Source organism: Copidosoma floridanum, unplaced genomic scaffold, assembly GCF_036245765.1.
Source record: "Copidosoma floridanum isolate Cflo_tuat_1 unplaced genomic scaffold, Cflo_Japanese_pri ptg000004l, whole genome shotgun sequence".
Classification (NCBI taxonomy): Eukaryota; Metazoa; Arthropoda; class Insecta; order Hymenoptera; family Encyrtidae; genus Copidosoma; species Copidosoma floridanum.
This window is the reverse complement of record NW_028321881.1, coordinates 15,539,565-15,566,004: the sequence shown is the minus strand read 5'-3', so window position 1 is coordinate 15,566,004 and position 26,440 is coordinate 15,539,565. Positions and strand designations below refer to the sequence as shown.

At 31.0% G+C, this 26,440-nt stretch overlaps 1 protein-coding gene across 1 annotated transcript in view; it reads left to right on the top strand.

The window, feature by feature from the left end:
* The window catches only part of Apoltp (Apolipoprotein lipid transfer particle), a 2,496,658-nt gene that overhangs the window by 1,962,189 nt on the left and 508,029 nt on the right, over nucleotides 1–26,440 (top strand). Inside the window, exon 31 of the mRNA XM_089596186.1 lies at nucleotides 18,580–19,327. Within this exon, the coding sequence (XP_089452312.1) occupies nucleotides 18,580–19,327 (748 nt within the window). The remainder of the gene's footprint in view (nucleotides 1–18,579; nucleotides 19,328–26,440) is intronic.

Sequence of the window (26,440 nt, the reverse complement as noted above, 5' to 3'; positions counted from 1 at the left end):
GTTATCATAATTTTCATTAGTAACATCTTTGTTATTATTATCATATGTTAAGTGACGACTAGCGTAAATAAATAAATTTTTTTATTCTTATATTATTTAATAATGTTTTGATTAACATAATAAAGTCTTAAGACTCTATAAAAAGTCATCCTTAACGACAGTCGTCGCCTTGCAAAGCTGATTGCGTAGTTCGAGGCTCTCAGAAGTGTTAACTGACAACTACAGAGAGCCGCTAAACCTAAACACATGACGTCAAGAAGTAACGGCTTGATAGAAAATAAGACAGAGATATTTGGACTTAAACTTCGTATTAGGTGCACTTTTTGGGCGGCGTTTTAGTTAGTAGCCTGCTGCCGCTCATCGAGTGCAGTACTTCACTAAACAGATAGCTTGTTACACATTTTTGTTAAAATGGGACTAACTGTTTTTTTTTCCTTATCACTTTGTATGATCAGTTTGTAAACAAATTCAATAAAAATAAAATACTTAACAACAATCCAAGTGAACAGAAAGCAATTTCAATTATCGAAGTGATTTACTTGCAGTGGCTATAAATGAATAGAGTGAATAACTACGGACGATTAATTGACATCAATAAAGTATAATACAAGCAAGAAAAATAGAACTAGGTTCTTAATATTTTATTGTTTCAATACACACACATACATATGAAAGAATTAAAGGTTAAGTAAGTAAAGTAAACTAAGTAAAGTAAAGTAAAACTAAGTGAAGTAAACCACCGAATAAATAGACATACTGCTGGACCCGTGGGAAGTCAAAGAGCATAAGACTCAAGTCCACGAACATTCAGCTTTGAGTAAATAATAAAGTTAAATAGAAACGATTCGTCATTTAACACTAACATTCATGTAATCATTTTAAATAGTGTTATTATCACTATTATTATCATAATTATCATTGTTATTTTGATCGTCATTATTAAAATTATCCGCATCATACTTTCTACTATCTATATCATTATCGTTTTTATTTACATACTTAATATCATCTTATCATTATCATCATTCTTATTATTATTTTCATTATCATAATCAATATCATTATCATTGTTATTCTTATCGTCATTTTTATCGCTATCATAATCAACATTATTATCATTTGTATCATTATTATCATTATCACATTTGTCTTTATTGTCATCCTCAATATAATTCTTCGAACTCCTATTCTTCGAACTTGGCCGATTTTCACTCTCTTTTTTTGACAGTCATTTCATCTCCCCGTATTTCAGATCCGTACCAAATAATAGACGAGGCCGTAAACATCAGGAGCCTGCATTTTGCAGGCTCTAGACCTTTAACGCTCGGCATGATTCGGCTTGATGCCACTACTCTTGCCGCCGCTTTGTCTGCTGTTTGCATAAGGTGGCTCCAAAACGTTAGCTTTCTATCCAGCGTCATCCCTAGGTATTTTACGGCATCCTTCGTCATCCTTCTTCTTGTACCTCAAGGGGGATGATGGTATCTTCTTTTGTCAACAGTACCATCTCCGTCTTCCCTCCTGCAACTTAGAGTCCGTGATTCTCCATCCATGGAGCACTCTTAACATTACCTGGTTAAGACGTATCTGGACAAATTCCATCGTGCGTTCAACGATCACTACAGCAGAATCGTCAGCATATCTCAGAAAGATTGTCCTTTCTGGCACTTCCTGACAGCGTAGTCCGTCGTATGACACGTTCAAGAAATCGGGTCCAAGTATGGATCGCTGGAATGCCCCTGCAGCTATTTTTTTCTTTGTTTCATCTTGTGTTGTCGTATAGGTCAAAAAGCGATCCTTCAGATAATCTCTCAGTACTTTCAAGAGATAGTCTGGTTTTCTGAATGTGTATTTCAAAGCGTAAAGCATGTCCTACCATCTTACTGGGTTGAGAGCGTTCTTTACATCCAAGATCACTAGAAGAACACGAGGTCTCGAGTGTTCAGAACTGCTTTTACTACTTCTTGTACTGTCCTATGGTAAACCTTCCTTTTCTAAATGCCTACTGCTTGTTGGATAACTTTCCTGCGTTTTGTATAGCCTGTAGACGACGGGCCTTAAGCAGCTTTTTGTATAACTTTTTAGGCGTATTCAGCATGCATAATGGCCTAAAAGATGACGAAGAGTTAGGCTCCCCCTTGCCTTTATCAATCAGTACCAACCGTGTGTTTTTTCGGGGGGTTGAGTACAAGTCCTTCCGCAAACATGCATTGGATAATTTTAAGAGCAGCTGTGAATATTTTGCCACCACTATCTTAATGACTTTTGCCGGTATACCATCTGGTCCAGGAGCTTTCCCGTTTCCAAGCGATCCGGCTGCTAGCTCCAGTTCCTTCTGGGTAAATAAAGGTACATCTTCTATGAGCTCCAAGTCTGCTTGATTCTCAAGTTCTGGATACGTCGGGAATAGCTTATCCACGATATGTCTTATGGTATCCACTTCTTTGTTTGCAGTTGGTGCAAGTCTTCCCAGTTTTTCCATCACTATCTGGTATGCTCTGTTCCAGGGGTCGTTATTTACTTCCTGGTGCAGAGTCTGCCAGCACTGCTTTTTGCTGTTCTTAATAGCAGCTCGCATCGTTTTTCTTGCAAGCTGGTACTCGGAGTACCTTTGTCCGACCTCTGGTCTGTTTTTAGCCCTTACGATATTGTGACAGTTCGATAACCACACAATCAGACTTTTAAGCTCTGGTACATTTTCACTCTAGAAATGGGTGGTTCATACCCCCAAGCTACTTGACAAGTTTGTTGAAGACGAGCGTGTACACACTACTTGGCACCAGTTTAGTGCAGACAACCTCTTAGCAAACTTGGAGTTAGCTGAGACCTAGGCTTAGACAGCTTTTTAATACTCTTGTCAGCTATTGCTAACAATCCACCAAATATGCCATGTTTGCGGCCCTAGTCATTCAGTGCTCAGCTCTGAGAGACCTTCTCAACCACTTCTTAGCAAACTCCATATGGCCTACCAGATATTGTACGAAGAAATCCACTAACTAATCTTGCTGCATTCATCATTGCTGACGGATTCCTGCGGCTTACACTCGGACACTACAGGGCAATTATCAAATCACCAGTACCTACTTAGACAAATGGGCCTGAATCGTTAGCAGCACCAGACAAATCAAGAATTTTACTTGATAATTCGTAACCTACAAAAGACTACAAAGCACAAAGGACCACTCAGCTAATGACATTGTTTTCTGCGTTTTAATTTACACCTACCCTTATCTTAGCCTTCTGTTCCACTTGCATAGATTATGTCAGCCCCTTTCAAGTATTCCCATCGTAAAGGTGAGGAGATTGCACAATCACGTGCTAGGTCGTGGCAAACAAACTTGCTATTGAAAAATGATATATTAAAAATTATAGTTTGTGTTTTTTGTCTACGTAAAAGGTAGTTAAAAAACCAAAAGATAAATAATTCGTTAGGAATATCAGATTCACTGAACAAATTTCAAGAAACAAATGATGTTTTTCTTATTTTGTACGTTGTATGGTAAGGATATTATACCACCAAAACTTTAGTCTCAGTGTAGTTTAAAGACATACTAAAACATAAAAAGATAATAAAATTAATTGACATAACATTACTTTCATACTACAAACAAGAAGCTGTGTAGTCTGTCTTAAGGTTAAAGTTCTTTTTTAAACAGACAAAGACGTCAGCGTTTCCAGAACCACTTAAGGGTATTTAGTTTTTTATCTGTAACTTCTACGTCCCTGGCTTTTCTGTTTTCTAAGATTGTTCTTGATTAAATGTTATCTAGCTATTTCAATCAAACGTATTAAAAAGAGCCCCCAAGTATGTTCGTTCGTCTTTTTACTTTTAAATGTCAATGTATGCTATGACACTACCTCTATGAATGTAGTCATAAACTTATTTTGTACTTTTGTCTGATGCATAGCGTTTAACGTTAGTATTATATTAACATATTATATCTATACATTTTCTATAAGGTACAACCATTTTATTATCTTCTAAAACATTTTCATTCGTGTAAGTTTCGTGAGATGTTTAACAAATATGTAGTTTGTTTTTCCATATTGCAGGTAAAGGTTTGTTTGGAATGTATTTTGAAAAATAGTACGTTTGTAATAGGTTGTCGGGACCTTTGGTAAACTCCTGATTAAAGTAAAGTATACGAGGACGAGTTCTTACAAGAGGACCATAAAAAATGTGTTTAAGGACTAGTTTTGTACGTTCTGCGGCACTCAAAGAAATTGATGCAAAAATCAAATTTTCACAGGTGTATTATTTTCTTAAGAGAGTATTGAAACATTTCCATAATGTCGACAACTTTTCTGAGATTTCATTATATAGACGGATGGCATCACTTTACGACAAATACTTTTAATATTATCTTAATCGATAATGATTAAAAATAAAATAGTCTAACTTTTTTATTGGGAATATCATTTTTGTCGTGTTTTTAGAAATTTGTATAAAACTTACTTCAATTTTCTCCCATTTATAACAACCCGTTACCAATATAAATAGTTCTGATCTAGTACAATTTTTTCATTATGGCTGTTTTGTCCTGATAGTGCTTCTATATATATTATAGACTTTCAATAGATGTAAATAGGAGTCTGAAAAGATTTACAATTTTTTCCCTTTGTATCAAGATTTTTAGAAAAATTAAATGCTTTATAAGTGATTGCATCGAATGATCCCTTTATGATATTCAGTTTGAAAACTTATCTGATCATATCTTAAATAATAAGAATCGATGTGTCTAATATTACGTTAAAAAAATTAATAAGTAATTTTTGAGTCAATCTCTCCCCATATCATAATAGACTTAAGTTCTGGTGATTTAATATGTAAGACAGTCTGTTTCCATAATATTAAAACATAGTAAGTACCCTACTGTTATTGAAGTTATTTTTAATGTAGCTAGTACCATGTTAACAATACTCTAGAAAAAAAATGAAATAGACTTACCGTCTGATCAATAAAATAAACAAGCTCATTAAAAAATATTCTCTTAGTATAGTTATCTTGTATTTTTTGAGGGTACAGACATACGAGTAAATCCAAATTTTCTGAAAGTCCTGATAGTGTGAGCAAACTAGATTTTTGACTGCTCAATCCAGACCTGGCTTAACAAAATATTTTTGTATAGATCTCGAGCCTGGTAACAAACGTAATCACTTTCGGACAAAAAAATGTTAGCGAACAGCACAAAAAAAATGGTAAAAATGGCTAAAACAAGTTTTTTGCTTTTACCGTAGAAGCTGTAGTTCTGAAAAAAAAAAACGTTTCACATAAGAAAATGCGCAATTTCAAGATGAACAAAATAAGCCACGGTAAATCTTAATTGGACGTTCCGTTTTTTCAGACATTGCCAAAAAGTAGCAATTTTTCCCTGTTTTTCAGCACCTTGTAGTTAGCGTTTTAATTAATATTTTTGCATCAAATTTTAACTAAATATATGTTTTGTGACTCTTAATAACCCTATACAATTTTAAGACCATCGGATGCAAACTTTTTGCAAACCGTCAAATAAACTAAAAAAAGGTCCATGCGATAAACGGCTCTAAAAAAGTTGTCAGACCACATAGAGCCATTTTTTAAAATGTTCTATCTTAATGAGATCTTAATCAAACATCGGTAAAATTTTAGTATCTCGTTCAGTTAAAATTTTATGTAAAAATATTAATGAAAACGCTAGTTAAAAGCTGCCAAAAAACAGGGCGAAATTGGCACTTTTTGCTAGTTTGTAGAAAAATGGCACGCACAATTTAGATCTACCATTGCTAATTTTGTTTGTCTTGAAATAGCGCATTGTTTTCATGTGAAACGTTTTTTTGTCTATATTACAGCTTCTACGGTAGAAGCAAAAAACTTGTTTTAGCCATTTGTACCATCTTTTGGGCCGTTTGCTGACATTTTTTTGTGTCCGACAGTGATTACGTTTGTTATCGGGCTCGAGATCTATACAAAAATATTTTTTTGGGCCAGTTCCGGATTTTCACCACACAGGGGTAGTTTTCATCTAGTTTTCTCACACTTTGAATTTAAAACTATAATAGCAACACATCGTGGTGTTAATGGTTAATTGAAGGTATGTTTTGGTGACCAAATTTTAGTAAAAAAAATTATTTTATAACTTGGTAGTTTTGTCAAGGTGTGTAATGTCATGTTGATTTTTGCACTTTTTGGATATTTTTTTTTTTTTGTTTTTTTTTTTTATGTAATCGTTGTAAAAATTTTGATACTCTCTTTAATTGAATTATAGTTTTTTTTTAATAATCAATCTACTTTATGTATCTTATAATGTGACTGTGTTATATTTTAGGAGGTTTATATATGAATGCCTCACGTAAACAACTATACAATATAGGTAAGTATACATGTTTGTATATATTTGTCGATTAAAAATTCAAAAAACTACACATGTGTGAATGAAAATTATATATAAATATACTTCCCACACGTGTCTGTTTACATATTATGGTTCATAAAGACCGGTAGGGTTTCGGTCAGATTGCCGGAAAGCGGTAATGGCAGTGGGGCTATGGAGGGTCAAGCAATAATGCGTGAAGGTCAGTGAAAGCTCTGTGTTGGATCTGTGTAGGGTCTTTGGGGGGGGGGGAACGGTGGGTGGTTTGGACAAAAATCGTAATGTGACATAATAAGCAAAAAATGACAAAATTTTTCCTTTATTTTTTGGGGGATCAATGGGAGTTAAGTGTGGATCTATCGAGGGTCGACGAAGATCTTTGAAGGTTGTCTTGAATGCTTTGTTTAGTTAACTGTATAACATAGAAAGGTAGATATACGTATGTATAAGAACGGATATGAAATGAGCATTATAATTTTAAATTAATTTCTCTTCAACTACATCGGATGTTTCCATCGAAAAAAATTTTTTTTTTGTATTTTCAAAAGCTAATAGGCCCTTAAAACCCCAGACAGAAAAAACTATGGATAATAGAAATAAATTCACTTAAGAAAACTTTTTACATAATTTTATCTTTATCATATTAAATAATGCGAAACTAAGTGTTTGATGTGTTTATTTATTTTATTTTTTGTGAAAAATGTGCAAGAATTACTGTACACTTTATACAAAGAGGCAGCTTTGACGCGGTTATATAAAAAACCAAATTTCATCTACTGATATTGCGTAGACCCTGGTGAAAGAAAGAAGGAGTGCTCAATTAACCAAATGATTATAGCAATATTTAGAAATATATTAGACATGACACACTGCTTGTTCTAAGAAGGGAGCCTTGTAAAGTAATACCTGAATTTATCTAAAAAAGATAAGAAGTTAACGGTAAATATTTCGTTCATATCTGTATAGAGTAAGCAATCTATTTGGTTGTAGCGGAAAATAGTGCCAGGATGGCAATTGTCGCGAGTAGGAATGGGGGTCAGCGAGTGAATAAATTATTACGTTACTTATAACTATGTACCAATTTATTAGAAAAAATTGATTGTAAATGCTGGATATGAGGAAAGCATTCTCAATAGTGGCCGTGAGCTGACTAACTGTTGCGTAGAACAGTTGAATTGAAATGTTTTAAACATTTTTAGTTTAAGGATTGAATTTATAGAGTTAAAACAGCTGGTGCTTCAGAAAAGATAATTATAAGATTGATACAGGTGAAAGTCTTTATTTTGCTTCTGTTCGTTAAAAGATTGTAGAGATAAGAAAAGCGTTACCATTGTAAGAGAGAAAACGTTGATGTGAATGTAGTGCAACTAATATAACGTTCAAGCTGAACCCTATTTTTTATGTTTCTCTAAAGGCAGCTTGTTATATTTTCCGAGTCTTCGTCACATAAGATCAGAATTTTAAAATACCATTTACCAAAATAGTTTTTTTTAACAAATGCTGTAGTCTTTTAAATCTGATCTCTCTGGTAGTTGAATGGAAATGCAAAATAATTTCAGAAAAGATTATAGTTCTATTATTATCTGTAAGTAAAGAGTTGACGCGTGGAGCACATAAAATAACGAAGTAGCCCTTGTGTAAAATGGTTTTTCAATGTTAAATAGATATTTTGGAGGGTTTTCTAACACTCTTCTACTCTACTAACTTCTAGCCCCTCCCAACTTCTCTTAAGCCACCCCTCAAAACAAGGTGAAGCTTCTTTTGCTCCTCTATAAAATATATTTCTTTTTATTTTACTTTAGTATTATCCTTGCTCCACTCGAACCTTTTTATTTTTCTTTTACCCCTCAACCTTTCTTAGAATTAGTTAAAAATCATTTTGTTACTCTGTAAAATTGATCCAGTGTAACTTTGGACAGCCCCCTCCTCACCTTTCTCACCAACCATCATTCCCCCTCACAGTTTTCACACCCCCTCACCCTTTTTAAAAGGCTATGTATTTCCACAATCATATTTAGAAAAACGGTATTGCTAAAACGTGCACATAGAGAATAAATCATGTGAAAAGTGCTGTTCACCGTTACACACAATACACATTGCTATTTTTAAGTTACTTGCGAGTGGTAAATAATTTTATGTAACTCTCAGATTATTAGAATAATTAACAAACTCATTTTTCAATCGAAGAAAATGGCTTAGGTACAGAAGGATAAGTGCACAGAGTGCGTGAAAATTAAATATAAAAATAACAGAAGGTTTATGCAGATAAAAAAATTGCAAGGGTTCTTACTATATTGACAATTGTGAAACTTGCTAACATTCCATTATATTTTATTTCCAGAAATAGTTTTATTGTGTAAAAAACGCTTAGAACAGTTAATTTTAGAGTAAGGAGCTCTGGTGTTACCACCCATACATTGTGACTTGGTTCTACTAAGTCTGTTTTGACAACTGTACGAACATTGCTGTTACTTATGTCTGCTTATTTATATCAGTAAAACTCAGCTGCTATTTGTAAGTCACGTTACTAGCACTTTCGAATAAAAAATTTAACTGCTGGACTTACTACAAAATATTAAAACCTAAATTACAATTAGGGATTTAAAAAAAATCTCATCAAAGTACAATTCAAACTTAAAAAATAAACATATTAGAAGAAAGATTGTGTTGTATGAATTATTAAATGTTAATTAATTTTCATTAAGGATTTTAATTCATAATAGTATGAAACTTCTTAACTCACCTATTCTTTCCACTCCTCATAATTTTTTTTATAATTATTTATATTGTGGTAGTTTGTTTTGTAAATTTTTTGACAGTGTTCAGCAGATATTTCGTATGCATTTAACGCACTATGTCAATTAAGTGATAAAAAATTTTCATCATTAATAATTTATGTTAGAAATAAAATACTTTAATTTTTTAGAATACCAGAAATGGAATACATATGTGAGAAGATTCATATTCTTAATCTTAGTTTGTACTTTTCTATGTCTTACCTAGTTGATATATTAATAAACTAGCCATACGAAACTGGAAGAAAGAAGAAAATCTATGAAAACGTACTAATTAAGTGTGAGTTTGATCAACGTAAGATTACAATATTATAATAATAAAGGACCTCATACAAATCAAATAAAATTGTTGTTCTTAAAAAAATTTGCTAAAATTTCAATACGTTATAGTTCACGCTCTTTTTAATAAACTCAAGTTGATTGTATCCCAAAATCAAAATATGATGCAATCAACAGTTAAGATTTTAGTAACAGAATGAAAAACAAAAGAACTCCTCATGATGGTGTATCAATCTCGTTACAGGTTCTGTCACTATTTAAGAATGCTCCATACTATCTTGTTCTCAAGAGTTTAAGAGACGTGTACGCTGTATTGTTTAAGCGCAAAAAATTTATTTTACAGATTTTTATCAATGTAACGAAGTTCTTATTTAAAAATAAGTTTTCACATTTATCAGTAGCACTTAACATTAAATATTTGATACACGCATGGAGTCAGTAATCTCTCGTTTTTTTGTGAATTTCGTGCTTGATGAATGTGTGAATTTTCATGGAAAAAGTTTGTAAAACATGTACGTTATGGAGTTGCTCTTTTAATGTACATATGTTAATGATCTAATAACTCACATAAAAATGATATTATCAATATTGTTTTTGAAATTGTTAAAGATTATGGTGAACATTCAAAATTTACTTATGACATATGAACTTATTTCCGTATTAATTTTTTTCGAGGTCTCATTGATTAAAGTAGATAATAATATACATACAAATTAGTTCTGCAAACAAGCATCTAATAATAGACTTTCAAGTTTTATGTCAGCCCGTACGGAATACCAGAAGATAAATGTTATACATAATCTAGTAGATAGAGCTATAACATTGTCCGATTATTCATTTTATAGTGATAACATTAAGATTATAAGATAGATGTTGCCAGAAAAAAAATATCTTTCATATTTCATTCATAAATAGATAAAGAAAAGATTCAGGAAAATTAAGACTAAAAAATTTTCAAATCATGCATCCAAAATATGTGAAAAGAACAATGTTCTTAGTTTGCCATTTTTTTTTACATAGTCGAAAATATAAGACATTTTAAAAAAATTACATAATCATTGCTATTCCTGAAATAACCAAAAAATTATATTACATTGCATGAACAGGAAAACATAACACAAAAAAGATAGACAACACCAACGTGGCACATACAATTTTGTGAAACAACTACTCTCCAAAATATACAGGTGAAATAAAAAGAGTACTTAAAGTTAAAAGAAGAGAACATGAAAATAGTAACAAAACCAAGTCTGTGATATCTGTACGTCAAATTTCAAACAATCATATTTTTAAATGCGAGAATACTATAATTTTCGATAGATAGCCAAATTACAAGAAACAATTAATTTCCGAAATGCTGTATGTACATGTAACTCTGGACGATAAATATATAAATAAGACAGAAAACCTACACACATTGAGTCACACTATTATTAAATTTTTCCAATGTATACGTTACTGACCACATTTATTACTTTTAATCCATTGACCTCAACTAGCTAGGGTCAAATCTGTGAGCCTCAATTGTATTCATAATTTGTTAGTTTCTTCATTAATTTATTGAGGACTTTATGAATAAAGTCTAAATTGGTTGATGCCCCAGTGAATGCAACATAGCTTTGAAAAAAAACTTAATTAGCACTATTATTAGTGATGAACTCAAAAACTCCAACGCACTGGATTATTTTGTTAACGTGCTTGCCTAATAGTTAAAATCTCATTCTTAACGAATGAGTAGACTAGTGCGTATTCAGTCATTTATTTATAAGCACCTGCTTATTATTAAAGGTAATAATAAATGCAAATAGAAAAGACTTGGGCCTACTCGATTTTTTCGTCAAATGCACTTTGTTATTGATTAACAATGGAGTAATTCAAAATGAAAAGACTAGAGTGCATTAGATTATAACATTTACGGTGCTTAATTATTAATTGACACTTCTTTTTATTAACGATATGAAAAGACAAGATAATACTGGGTCATTTTTATTATTTGCACTTGTTTACTAATTACCATTATAACAAATGTAAATTAAGAAGTCTTAGACGTACAAGATTGTTTCATCAAAAGTGGTCGCTTAGTAACGATTTATTTAGCTTTTTATAAAAATATCAGAGCATACCAGACTATTTTGTCTAAGATGCTTATTAAATTAACGCTTTTGTTGGTTACAAACGGAAAGATTTAAATGAATTGAGTTTTTTCAACGAAAGTGCTTTTTTTTGGAATTATTATAATTATTGTCTTTATTATTATTATTATTATTATTAGTATTCTTATCATTATTATTATCATTATTATTATTATTGTTACTATTATTATTATTGTTATTATTATTATTATTATAATTATTACTACTATTGATTTGTTGTTTTTCATTCATAACGAATAAACTTGATCTTGCTGGGTTAAAGGTGTTTGTTTATCAATTAATATTATTAGTAGGAAACAAAAGAAAAATAACAACTCTTGTTATTATTTATTAAAGCTTAGTAAGTGTTATTATTCTTCATTAGAAGGTGTTACTAGTGATAGTTAGAACTTAGTGACTAGTATTTGTTTTACTGCCGCAATAAACTTATGTAATTTTTTTCTTTGGAGCTGTCGATTTATAAGATCTTGTTAAACATCAATTATCAAAGGATTTTTTGTAAGCATTAACTGACTTTTATAAAAAATTTAAAACGGTAGTAATAAAAAATACAGTAGATGGGATTTGAAAGTATAACAAACAAAAACAAAAATAATTTTACCTGCTCAGCTACGGCGTAGTGTACAAGCAGAAGTACAAATGCAATATACAAGCTCTGAAGCGGGCTTGGATAAACCATACATATATTGGATGAAAAAGGGAAGTAGGAATAGGGGAACTGAGATAAAGACTCTTTTGAGCTATACTAAAATCCGAAGCTCTTTAAACGGTAAAACTTGGAAAAATAAAGGGAAATATAGTGCTATAGGGACCTTCAAGCAAAAGTCTTGCTATCTCACACGAAAAAATTATTTATTAAGTGGTAGAAAATAACTGTTTTAATAATAATAATTAAGAAAGAGATGTACGTGTTAAGCATGACGATTAACTTTAATTTAAGTTAAGAAATGAAGAAATGCCGTAAGAAAAGTGCCACACTTGTGGCTTGGAAAACGCACGTGGTTATTTAACTATGAGACACATCAAGTCACATAGTAAATAACTAAACTACCTTATTTATATACATGTAAGTATACACATATGTCTACATACACATGTACATTTTTATTTGTGTATAATAATAAGAAAAAAAGTCAACTAAACACAAATCAGAGAATGGTGGATAGGTAGATCACAAATATCTTTTTTTCCTTCTTTCTTTGTTTTTTCCTTAATGCACTTTTTAAGAATATATAAAACGAAAATCATACACACAAGAAAAGACGCAGGTCAGACAGGGCTAAAGAACAAAATCAGAAAATGGCTTGCATGTAGCATCAAAAATTTGAGCGGTAAATAACACTTTTAGATGGCGTCATATGTACATGTATATAAAAAGAAAAAAAGAAAATTTTGAGTCTTATTACAAACATTTTTTTCCAAAAAATATGCCCATTTCTGTTCTAAGGCTTGGGCTGACCCACTTAAAAGTCAGCCTAAAGAAGTAGAGCGAATTGAGAAAAATCCTGGAGTATTAGTAGAGAATTTAGGTTCAGTATAATCAGTTGCGTAAGCATAACGAATGACATGGTAAGTCCCCTGGAATCAGTAAGCCAAAAGATAAGATTCATACTGAAGCGCAAGTAGATAAGTGAAATGAAAGTACAGGATAACATAAAAAAAAACAAAGGTCTTACGCAAGTACTTCAAGCCACTTACAAGGTTTCAAACGCAAGAAGTCATTGAAAAGGTGTATGAAGCTGTAGTTAGATAAAATAAATGTATTTAAGACAAAACAGCCCAAGCACTTCACAGAAAAAATTTGAAAAATGAGAAAATACAAGCATTAATAAAAGTTAACGTTACCAACATGAACGATATAGCTAAATACTTAATGTAACAAATCAGAGTTGTATCGTTTAGAAACTACCCAAAGAAGCTTGAAGACATTAAATAATTTGAAGGTGAAATAGAAAACAAGGTAAAAGTATGTATGGATTTATTTAGTAAATATAAAAGAGTCTTAGAAATGGTAAGAAATATCAAAAAAGTGGCCAAAAAGAGATGGTGGAATTCGGACTAGAAGTGGATATAAGAAATCTATCAAGCTGAGGTGTATTTTATCTACCAGAAGCAGTACTAAAGGCTACATTTCAAGCAAAATTCTTAGTAGAGAAACTTAGTTGAGACCTTAAACTCCATGTAAATGAAAGTATGACAAAAGTGGTAATACGACAGGTCGCGGTAATAGCAACAATAGCATTCAGCAGAAAAATTACTACCAGTGAAAAAAGAAGAATTAAATGCAGTGGGCATGGTAGCGTATTAAATACCAACATAGAAATACGTAGCATGCAATATCAACGAAAAAATGTTTACACCAATATCAAAAAAAGCAGTGAGTCAGTACAATAAACTTAAGAGAGTAAAAGTATATACACTTATCAAACTAACACAAGAAGAAGAAGAAGATCACCCTTGCAACATTTGGCTTATCCCAGGACTTACAACTATAAAACTGGAAGAATGACTAATAATATTGGCTAATCTAACGGACACGTATCGTACCCACCTGCACTCAAAAAACAGTAAATAAAGTTCAACGAATACGTGAATGTGTGCAAATAAAAAAGAAATAGTTGGAAAATGCAGCAAAAATACCATTAAGCACTTTAAAAATTACAAGATACCCGAAAAATTCATCTCTCTATAAGAAAAAATGGTCAGGTACATTTAACATATTTGATTAAAATTTCTTAACACATCATTATAGCTTCTTTAGAGTGGCAATAAATTACATACATTTACCTTTTTCAACGAATTGTTAGCCTCTTATAACTCTAAAATCATCTTAAGGTGTACTTTATACTATTTACTTCGCATGGTTTTATTTTGTTATAATGTGGGTACAAGATAGTATAGTACTTCGAGTATTATACGAAAAACAAGTTGTGCCATAATAAGAAACAAAACTTGGTCGTTTTCAGAATCTGACTTTGGAACTTTGCAGTTCTAACGGTATATTGAAATACTGTAAAAAAAATTTCTTTTAAAATATTGTTGGAACACATTGTACTAATCTGACCATAGTACTTTTTATGTAATAAAAATATGAGGAGGTTCTTATCACATTAAATTTAAGATGTTTAGTTTATCAAATGTTAAAACAGATATCAGCAAAGGTCTTAACTAAAGATGATATTAATGATAAGGAGGGCTCAATAAGTAGGAGTGTTAAAAATTTTATGTTAAGTGGAGGGTGGAGCTTTGATAGACTCTGTAAGGTAGTGGAGTCAATTTCTTATTAGTTTCTTACTAATCCTGATAGGTAAGTAGGTATGTATGACTCTTTTACGATCACGATAATCGAAGCCGGTAATTTAAGCAGTTTTTGACATTTTTGAATTTGCTGCACTTGGGTAAGATATTTTTTGCTAAAAATGAGGAGCTCACATCTAAAATATGTTTTAAGTAAAAATTAAAAAAATGTTTTCTTATGCTTTACTACAGTCAACTCGGTAATACTGGATAACTATTCAATTTTTAATATCACCCATTCATTAGGTATAGCTGACGATAATTTCTATTTTCTGCCTGTTACATCCCGAGTTGATACGAATCATATTACAACTAAACGCATCTCCATCCGTCAAATTCAGATAAGACGTATTGTGAATATAAAGCAAGATCATATGACCAGAGGAGCTCATACGTCATTTATTTGTGTGTGTAATAACTTTCAGGTAAATGTTCAATAATATGCTGACATTTGGTACAGCCAACCTCTTTATAAGAATGCATGTATGGATTAAAATCGTATTATATGTATGAATAAATAAACCGGATTGTATGTATGAATAAATAATTTACTTGCGCATTGATTGTCCACTTCTAATAACACCGATTTTGAAATTTGTTATTAACACAGTGTCTTATTATATTCAAAATTCATTGTAAAATCCCTTAAACGATAAATTTCAAAATTTTTAAACTCACTATCACAATTGAACTTGTACTTGGCGTTCTTATATTGCTGATGCGAGCTTTAATCATCACTGACCCAAAAAACTTAATCGTACTTGTCAGAAAAATGCAGTTGCTACTGCTGTGTTGTTATTTCCTAATATATAAAATTGTAATATGTAACATCATCATGCAAGCCTACTGTTTTGCTATCAACGCAATCTGCAAGAACATCATTCATTGGATGACTTAACTTAACCAAAGGCCTCTTTTACTCACTCTGAGTCTATAAAAACTTACCATCAAAAGGGAAAATGGCTCTTTTTACGTCTATCACCTGTCCTCTAAGGTTTTAGTCTACTTTTAATTCCCGCGACTCGTGAGTACCTTATACACGTGAGGCATAACGTGTTGGCTAAGGCGACTAAGGTACAGTTCGAGAGTATCAATAATATCAGACTATGCTAAGAAGCGAGGTACAACGATAAAGGCCCGCTGAAAGTGGTTCCAGCGATAGCAGAGAAGGCAGAAGCCCCTCCCCTTTATAGGCCACAAACTCATTTGTATAGTTTAAGTTATCACGGGGAATTATTGTACAAAGCATTAAGGAACTCCGAAGCAGCAGTAACAACAGGCAGTGATAGATGTAAGTTTTTCATCAGTAATATAATTAATAATAAATTCTGCAAAGTGATCTGAATGGACTGTATCCAAGAGAATACCCGTTTTAAATTGTTTTAATAAAAGAATTAGGAATTAAATATTGATTAAATCATCTATATTATCCAAATTATTATTTTTAATTGACTAAAAAAAGCAAATAAAGCTCACGAGCTAAATCCTAAGAAACCCATGAATAACATTAAAATGAAACGGTTAAGACCTTACTTTAAACAAGTCCGGTCAGAACAAATTGGCATCCCTTCTGTGTTCTTTAAATCTTAGTTTTGTTATAAAAAAAAAAAAATTACTATTATGAGTTTCATTAATTATAAATGAATGACTAGGAAAACAAAAAATTCCCGAAAATAGTGGAAAAAACTTTTGTACAACGGTTTTTTTATTTTTTTACAAGCATTAAGTACGACTCATTCATTAATGTGCAGAAATCAAGCATCTTAACACATACCTTTTTATGACAAATACTAGAATCCCTTAAAAAACTTTTCACAAGATGTAGAAGATGGACAAACTATTAGAACAGCTGCTCAAGAACCTATGTACCTTTGCACAGTTGTTTCTAGACTCAAAGGTAAAGCTCGAGAGAGTTTAGTAGGTTCTACTTTTGCATCAATGGATCAGTTTAAAAAACATCTAAAACAAGAATTTTCACCAACCAAATTGTATCGTGAGTACATGGCAGAACTTTTAAATACTACAATGAAACAAATTGAAGCAGTTTGAAATTTTTATGATAGAAAAATTTTCCTTACAGAATCTACATTAACACCCCTTTTGACTATATTAAATGACAACAAATTCAAGACAACACAAAAACGACAACTTGAAAAATTAGCACTACAAACGTTTATTAATGGTTTACTTGACTCGTGGAAATTAACTATAGCACTTTCGAAACCCAAAGATATCCACGAAGCCTTAGAAGCTGCTTTACTCACTGAACGCACTTGCCCCGAGTACACAATCAGGCCAAGTATGTTTACAAGGCCGTACCCATGACCTCTACTTCTATGACTCCTCAATCTTCAGTACCGAGCGTTACCAAGATTTCTGTTCCTGTTTCTTCTCAGTTCGACCACCAAACAAAATACATCAGTTTTAACGACCCATTGACCCACAATAGAAATGCTTTTCTGCATACCTACGATAAATTCGTGTAGTTTGAGTAATCACTGGAAACTACTGCACGAATCATTAAGGAAATTCAAAGCAGCAGTAACAACAGTCAGTGATACATGTAAGTTTTTTTTTCTGTAATATAATTAATATCGAAATCTGCGAAGTGATCTGCATCGACTGTATTTAAGAGAATACCTGTTTTAAATTGTTTTAATAAAAGAATTTAAAATTAAACTTTGATTAAATCATCCATATTATTTAAATAATTATTTTTACTTAACTAAAAAGAACAATTAAAGCTCACGAACTGAATCCTAAGACATTAAAATAAAACGGTTCAGACCATACTTTAAACAAGTCCGGTCACAACATGCCCATCAATGGAATTCAAAGATAGATGCACTAAATTTTAGTACGTATAGCTTATCCTACAAATTTTACTTTCATTGTAACTAGTGTGTTAGACTTATCTTAAATCTTACATAAAAAATTTAATGTAACATAATGATCGTCCGTTAAAAATTGTTTTTTCCCTATACCACTTTGTCCTTAATCAATGCATATATCTACATAAGGCTTATCACAAATGGTCCATATACATTTATGTTTTTTGTCTGTAAAAGCCAGCTGTTGTTTAATTTTATTCAAATATTTTTTTTTTCTTTTTTTTAATTACTCTCTTATTTAATTTAGTCAACAGTGCAGCACGGATTCCATAATCTCTTGTTATTTTGTGTTTAAGTCCCGTCATATAATAAAACTCGAGCTGATTACCGATAAACCCCATAAATTAACGTTATGCTCCTGGATTCGAAGTATAGCTGATGGGATCCATACTACCTTACAGCAGTAATTAGAAGAAAAAGGTATCAAAGCTTAACTCGTAATAAGTCTAACCATCATATACCATCATTACACTAACGGCTTCTATATGGTGTACAGTTTACAATACATAGTCAGCTACTGTCAATCTGCTGCAGCAACGCATGCTTTAACTTAAAGCGTAGTTTTTCTTGTATGCAATTTTCTAATATTATACTCAAATATTATGAAGAGACTTAGAAAGCCCATAGAGTCAAAAGTTATATAGTGGGCCTTAATGCCGTATAAAGAAAGCTAACTCATAAGTCTAAAAGCTACACGGCTTATCAGCTTTCCTATCTCAGCTACTATATATTTTTAGAAAGTATAAGTAAAATGACGTGTTATAGAAATTTTTTAACGAAATTATTATATTAAATAAAAATTTTAACATTTCAGTGGTACCGATTTCTTATGCAAATAGAACCAATTTTTATTCAACTTGCACATTATGCAGAAACTGTCGGATGGAAGGCTGTTCAAGAATTTTTTAATTTTTTGTACGATCGAGAGATTGAACTGATGACTTCTCCGTACTATGACCAATTTGCCAATTTTACACAAGATATTGATAAGTTTTATAAGGAAATCAAAGCTAACAACATTATGAAAAATTTAGAAAGATACTTTACTTCAATTTTCCAATTTATAAAAGATCGATATTTTCTATTTGTTCCATTTAGTAAGGAAATAAAAAATTTAATTAACGAAATAACAGATGAATTGGAAGAGCTACAGAAGCTCCCTTCAGTTAAATGTGCTTTAGAAAAAGTTAAAAAAATACATTACAATATTGTTTATGCTTGTGACTACTTAGAAATCAAGACAAAAGTAGAGAATACACTTCGACTTGTTCATTCGGAAATAATGTATATAAGTCAAACCGCATTAGAAGCTGAAAGTAGATACCGAAAAGCCAAAACTTATTTTTTATATGATCCAAGTCATGGCCTTATATGCTTAGAACAAAAGCTTCCAATGTCATGGCACGCCTTGAATCAAACACCAGAATTTCAAGAAATACCAGAATATCGAGCTATATCAGTTATAGGATCATACTTCAGAACTTCCAATGCATCTTTTTGGACTTTATACTATAAAATAAAACCACTGACTGAGCTATCTAACTGGCTACCACCATTTAAAGGTAAGTCATTGCTTGAGTAAAATATATATGTGTAAAGTAATTTATAGACTCTTCTGTATGAGAATATAGTCATAATATAAATATTATACTTTTGCCTCATAATTTATTCTTGTAAATAAAAGTTATAAAATTTAGAAATAAGATGAAACAAAAAAAACTTGAGAGATTCTCTTTAAATAATACGATATAAGTAGCAAATTAAGAAAAAAGAGACTGATGGGATAACACATTTCTCTCCTAGCTCTAAAAATCTTGTAAACAAATATTTAAAGACGTTGGAAAAAGGTTCTTTTACCTTAAAAATCTGAAGTGTATGTAGCGGTAACATTGACTCAGATATGGCACATATATGAATTATTTCAGCTAGAGCTATAACTCATCGTTTCTTTCTAACCAGTTGCAAAAACTTGGGATGAAACAAACTTACTGTCAAATACGTGAAGTAAGTAACGCTTCAATATAATAGTGTAGCTACTGTTCTACTTTTTTCATTTGATCTGAAAGACCTGGTTCTCAAAATGTTACCAAAATAATTGGTTTTAATACACAGATAAGCTTAAAAATATAAATATTATATCAATTATTTCAGGAATTGATACTAACATTTTTAACGGTTAACTGCAAAAACCTTTTTATGTGAGTCAGGGCTTGCAGAAGAAATAAAAATATACGGTTTATAGGCATGCAAAATATTTTATGAGAATTTGAGCTGGGTTTCGTGTTCTATACATACATATATAACAATTTAAAAAATCTGAATACCACAAATATTAATGTTCAGAACTCTTTCGTACTGCTGAAAAATGAAATGTTTTCTTAAAAGGAAAATTAAAATCTTCTAATATCATAAGACAATTATATATTTTTGCACTATAAATGCTCTTTAAACAAAATAAAATTCGTTTAACATTAGATTTGATATTTTGAAAACAAGACATTCAAGTAATGTAAAGGTAAATAATTATCACGACACTTGCTCCATAGTCGTATAATTAATAATGAGACAGTATACGAAGTCGTGTCTTAATAAAGTTGAACTCAAATTACCACTTTGTATACTGTCTCATTATTAAAAAAATTTAAGTATTTCTTGCTGTTTTACCTTTTTCATAACGTTAGAAAATACTGTTTGTGTAAGATTTCTTTACAGAATCACATAATTGGGTTGCACGAAATGAAATGTATTATATACGCTGCATATGGAACAATACTTAGGTACCCCTGACAGCCAAAAAGAGAAAAAAATTTTCTTACCTCTTAGGTATTGCCAATAGGGGTGGACAGAGAGTAGAATTTTTTTGTATGAGCTATGAATGGTAGCTTTATTGCATAAATTTATCCAACTCAACTTAAGTTTGGTGTAAGAATGCGCTCCACATACATTAAGTCTTTAAATAATCTGCATCGTCATACGTCATTAATATTATTGCTATTCAGCTCTTATTGCTTATAATATTGTTAGGTATGCAAAACAAAATGTACGACGCAGTTTCATTGGATGTTAACTTTTGTTATCAAAAGTTGCGAAATGCTGTGAAATATTGGTTTTTTATATCGATGAAAAAATTGCCCAACCACTTGCACGTTTACTCAACATATTCTTTTATCTTTTAGAACAAAGTTCTTTATCGCGGGTTACGATGGTATGTATGTTTCCCGTGTGTTTCCTGTATACAAGGACGGTTGGGAATAGGGACCCATCAGCCAGAAGGTGTGAAAAAAAAGGGTGCACTTGAAGGGGGGGGGGGCAAAGCGCATATAGTTGAAGACAATATCTCTAAGAATTATAAGCAGCAACTTTTTTCTCACTATTCGTCTGGCTTTTTATTTTATATAAAAATCGTAGCAAAAATTTAGTAACCATTCCTTCATAACTTTTTCTAAGTTAATTATAATTAAATTTGCACCATTATCTTAACTATCTGTTAACTATCTGTTACGTTAATATTATATATAGAAATGTAAAATTTATTCGACATGAGATTTTTACCATACGGCATCTCTCTTGTATTAACTGTAGATATTTTGTAAAGTTTTTCTGTCTAAGAAGACTTTGTTGTTCATTGTCATGTCATCTAGTGAGTACGTCACAGGCTGTTAACATAATTGTGTATTCAAATATTTGCAAGGCTTGAACATAAAAAAAAAAGAATCATTCTCATAAAATAAACGTTTTCCATAAGTATAAGATCTGCTCACAAATTTTAGTGTAAAGAATTTTGTTTTCATAAACGTAGTGTCATTGTCATTAAGAATTTCACTACTGAAAATTTGAGTGCATTAAAAAAAACCCCCTCACTTCACTTGAATTATTACTTTAGTTAATTTATAACACTCTAATCCACAACTAACAACAGATCTAACCTTATTTCGTTTTAGCTGTTGATGTATAAAGATAGCTCAAACTGGAGGTTACTGGTATAAGTCCCCGATTATAATATTGTGGAGAGTACTAAACTTCACATTAAAGTTACCTGCAATTTGTTTCAATCTACTGTTAATTAAACTTCGTTGTTTGACTACAAGCGTGGCAAATTTATTGACCATAATACGTACTTGGCAGTATTAAAATGCACTGTATTATTTGTTAAAATTTGTTATTAGTAGAAGAAGTTCTGATAAAGAAGTTGTTATTGTTGTATCTAAAGTTTTACTATGAATGCTAACAGCAGCTTCTTCTGTTTGTGCATATCTGACGTATGCATTATCTGTGTCACCGACTTCATCGTAAATTTAAATGATAAGTTTAATAACAAAGGTTTTTATCACTAGCTGTTCCAGTGAAAAATACTCATAAAGATCGATTATGAGCTTTTTAAATGTGGTTTGCAATGTACATCAACTAATTCGTTTTTTTTTATAAAGAAGTCTAATTCATTGACTAAGTTATTAAGTGTCATAATATTATTTCCTTTATTTGTAAAAAACATCATTTTTTAAGGTAATAATACTAAAATTCAAATTTGAGGCTGCATTTGTGTTTATGTACAATTTTTTTAATTAATTAGGTGCCATAAAGTTTTTAGCCATGTTTGGCAAGCCATCTTCATTCAAATCCTTATTTGTTGGCACACCTTACAAATACGTCACTATTGTATTAGCAACATGTTAATTTAATTTAAAATCTTTCAATCTAGTTAGGATAAGGTCTGTATTTTCATTGTGAATTTCAATTAATTGCAATTCAACAAAAACATTATTATCCTTCTTTCTAAATAGTATTTGGAGAGTAGAAGTGTCTCTGTTATATTTATTAGGATTACTTTTTATCTCCTAATAAACATATCTAATGACTATTAATTTCTTTTTCTCTTAACGTATCTTCCTTGTTAATTTTTTTCATATTTTAAAACAAATTGTTGACGTGAAACATTACCTAATCCATCAAGCCATTTTTCATAATAATAAAAATGTCTTCCTTTTAAAGTGTGCAATTTATTTCAAGTTGGTTAATTTCTTTAAGCGCTTTTTTTTGACACTTCGTTACCAATTGATCACAGAAACATGAATAATACATTTAAAATATATTACGCTCAGATAGAGATAAAAAAAGTTCAAAAGTTAGGAGAGAGAGAACAAGAGATTGAGAGCTATGAGACAATAAGAAAAGATTGGGAAAATCATGGGAGGAGAGGAGAAGAAAGAAGAGAGAATAGATAAGCAAAACTAGGATTAAAGGAAGTACGGAGGAAGAAAAAGGAAAAATCAAAAAGAACTGAGGGATAAGAGAAAAACAAAGATAGAAAGAGGACCCAGTTTTGTATTAGCTAAAATGCGAAAAGCTCACAGATTGATTGTCAGGCAATCAGTGTGGGTTGAAATAACTAAGGCTAAGCTGTAATTTTGTACCGAGGTTAAAAAAGTATAAGATTTTTCTCAAATTCATTTCAACCCATTGATGAATACGTCTCTTTGGACGAAAACAGACGAAATCATTTTAAGATGGTGAACTCAGCACGAACCTCTGAGCTAAGGAGTCATTTTACCAGTAATTTGCGCATTCACCAAGAAAGTTTTGTTGAATAAATTACAACAAATTACAACAAGTACAACAAGTTGAATAATGACTTATGTGTTTATTAATCAAACAAATAACAACGAATATTAATTTATAAAGAAGGTACCCCCAAAAGCAACTAAGAAGACAAAACAAGCTTTCTACTTCTTTTACGGTTTAAAATGTATGATTATAAAACTAACAGAAAACGATATGATAGAATAATTTATTGCGAAGAATGATAGCGAGTTACATAGCAGCAAAGAAGGGTAGAGTATTATTTATTTTGTATTTTTTATATATAATTTTATCATTTTCACTTTTTAACAAATCACAGGTTGGCTGACTAACTAGTCGAAGCTTCACTTTGAGTTATGTTTAGATATCTAAATTAATACGAAATTTTTTTTTGTGATGTCATTCTGTAGCCACCAGATAAACTGGAGCAGTAAAGGTGGTTACAACTTGATGGGCCGTACTGTATTATTAATGTTGAAAGCTGCAGCAAATCATTGTGCCCAGGCTCTCTGAGAAAGTGACAAACTGCTTGTTGCTTTGTAATATCAATACCATTTGAAATATTTTAACTAACTTTTCAAGCAACCTTAACAACATAAGATTCTAGATATTTATTCATAGAGTCATCTTTATTTGCAAATGGCTGACATGTTTAATAACGTAAGCAGTACAGAAATTTTTTCAAGAATCATTTCAATTCTTATGTCAAACTAACAATACTTAAAATAAATAGAATGAAAGAATCATGTCTTTTTTCAGTTTATAGTTATTTTAAGAAAACCACTTTGGTCTTTAAGTTTCGGCTGACAAAATTTTGTTATTACCATTATAAGATAAAATGTGATTTTTCCACGAAATCATTTATGCTATCTTGGTAAAAGTTTTTTAAGTTTTTTTTATTTTTTTTTATTTTTGTAACCTTTCTTTCCCATCTTGTTTTTTTTCATTGAGATTTAAATTCCTGTTAGTCAACAATGCATGAAAGGTATCTCAAATCCTTATTTCTGGGGTTTATTAGGTGTAACTTTTTGCAGCCCGTGGAAGTGTGTCAATTTTTTTTAAAAGCTATGTTTTTAAAAGAGTTTTTTGATTTAATTAAACTCTGACAAGATTTTTTCAGTTATTTGTTTCGCACTAAATTAAGAGTTATTAAAAATTTTGCATGATTAAAAACTATGATTAAGAAATCAACATGACACAAGTTTTTTTAATCTAAGTGAAGGTTTTCAAAGTAAATTAATGAAAAAAAAAACTTTCTCAAGAAAAATACTGTAAGTTATTAAACAAAACTCTCTTACGTGAAAGTAATCTTACAAAGTAAAAATGACATGACTTTTGTTTCAATACACGTTAAAAGAATTTTGTTTACTGTAAAATAACTATGAAAATCCATAGTATTTTGTCAGAAAATCAAATTTTAATTATTATCTTTTATATTTGTTAAAAAACTTTAAATTTAATTAAAGTACATAGCAACATTGCGTAGAATTTATAACCTACACACAAATAACTTTATTCTCATTAAGTTACTTATCAACTTTAGCTTTTTTTTAAAGTTAAAAGTTTTGTTGAACAGTATTTTTCTTTTTAACTATTATTAAGTTAAATTTAAACATACATTCTGGTTTTGCTTTTTCATCGTAATGATGTGACATATGGTTAAATATGAAAAAGTGCTTTGCATCTAAAAAAAACTTTGAAATAGAAAAGAAAAAAAAGGAGTATTAGGTAAGCTTATTAACATTTATGGAAAGATGCAATCGAGTTATATTTTTCAAGACAACGATCATAATATTTGAACATATTAATGATTAAAAATAAGAAAAAAATTGTTGGATAGGATTATTAAAACACTTTACTATTATAAATGTATAGTTTATTTCCCACACAATCTGTTTTCTGATACGAACTCTTGTATTCGTAATCTTTATTTTTAATTTTTAATTTTGCCTTATCCAGTTTGCTACTCCAAATAAACATTTGATGTTTGAATAATATATGTCAAAAAAACCTATGTGTAATAACTTTCTAAAAGGGACATACACTGGCATGTAATACTACGCTGTTGTATAAAGTGGTGCAACAGAATGGTTTTGCTTAACTTTTGAGATACAAATATATTTCAGGTATTAAACATGGACTAGGAATACGTCTGAAGTAAGAATTGAGCATATATGACAGATGGGAGCGTGTCTTTAAAAATGTCAATACTGTAAGTGGTAGAAAGTTGTTTTAGAAACAGCGAAATATTTGATGAAAGCTCACAGTATTGTACTCACTAGCTTACACATTTTTTTTTGTATTGTGATATAATACATTACAGTAAATCGAATGTTTAATCAATATTAAAATATCAATTTTAACCACACTTAATGAATGTAGGTATACTCATTTTAATGACAATTGCACCACCCTTGTATACAATACCGTTTTATAGAAGATATATTCATATTTAAAACTATATTTGTCTGTCATACAATTTCATGTGAATATAACTTTATACTTGGATAACTAAGGACTCACTGTCCACTGTTTACATCCCAGATTTTCTTTCTTTCAGGCATACGTGGAACATAAGAGCCAGCAAATACTTGTTTCCGCCTGGAGTGAGCTGGCATTATTACAGGAAAGAGCCATTGTTGCTGCTGCAGTCGACTATCTTTGAGGGGGCATCTTGAGGCGAAAAAGGAAAGCACGTGCAACGGTTATGGCTTGTATTAGATTCAGCTAGGTGCACGTATATTCTGATGTTGTGACTTAGGGTGGGCGTAAAGCAGTAAATTTTGATAGTTAGCCATTTTCTCTTCATTATTTTGTGCCTATTACATTCAATGTGGACATCTTTTTCCTTGGAACATTTTTACGCTTGCTTTCTGTACTAATCTCACAAAGAACCTACTACCTTCACATACACGCGGACACATAAAAGTAAAGTACCTTTTGTTTGCTTATTCCCTCGTACTTTTTGGTCCAAATGTTCTGAGCATGCTATTCGATGATTGCTAAAAGACAAACGAAGATTGAGGCAAACGTCAGAAGATACTTATAACACGTGAAAACAATATGGTTTTATTTTCAATGAATCATAAAATTTGGCA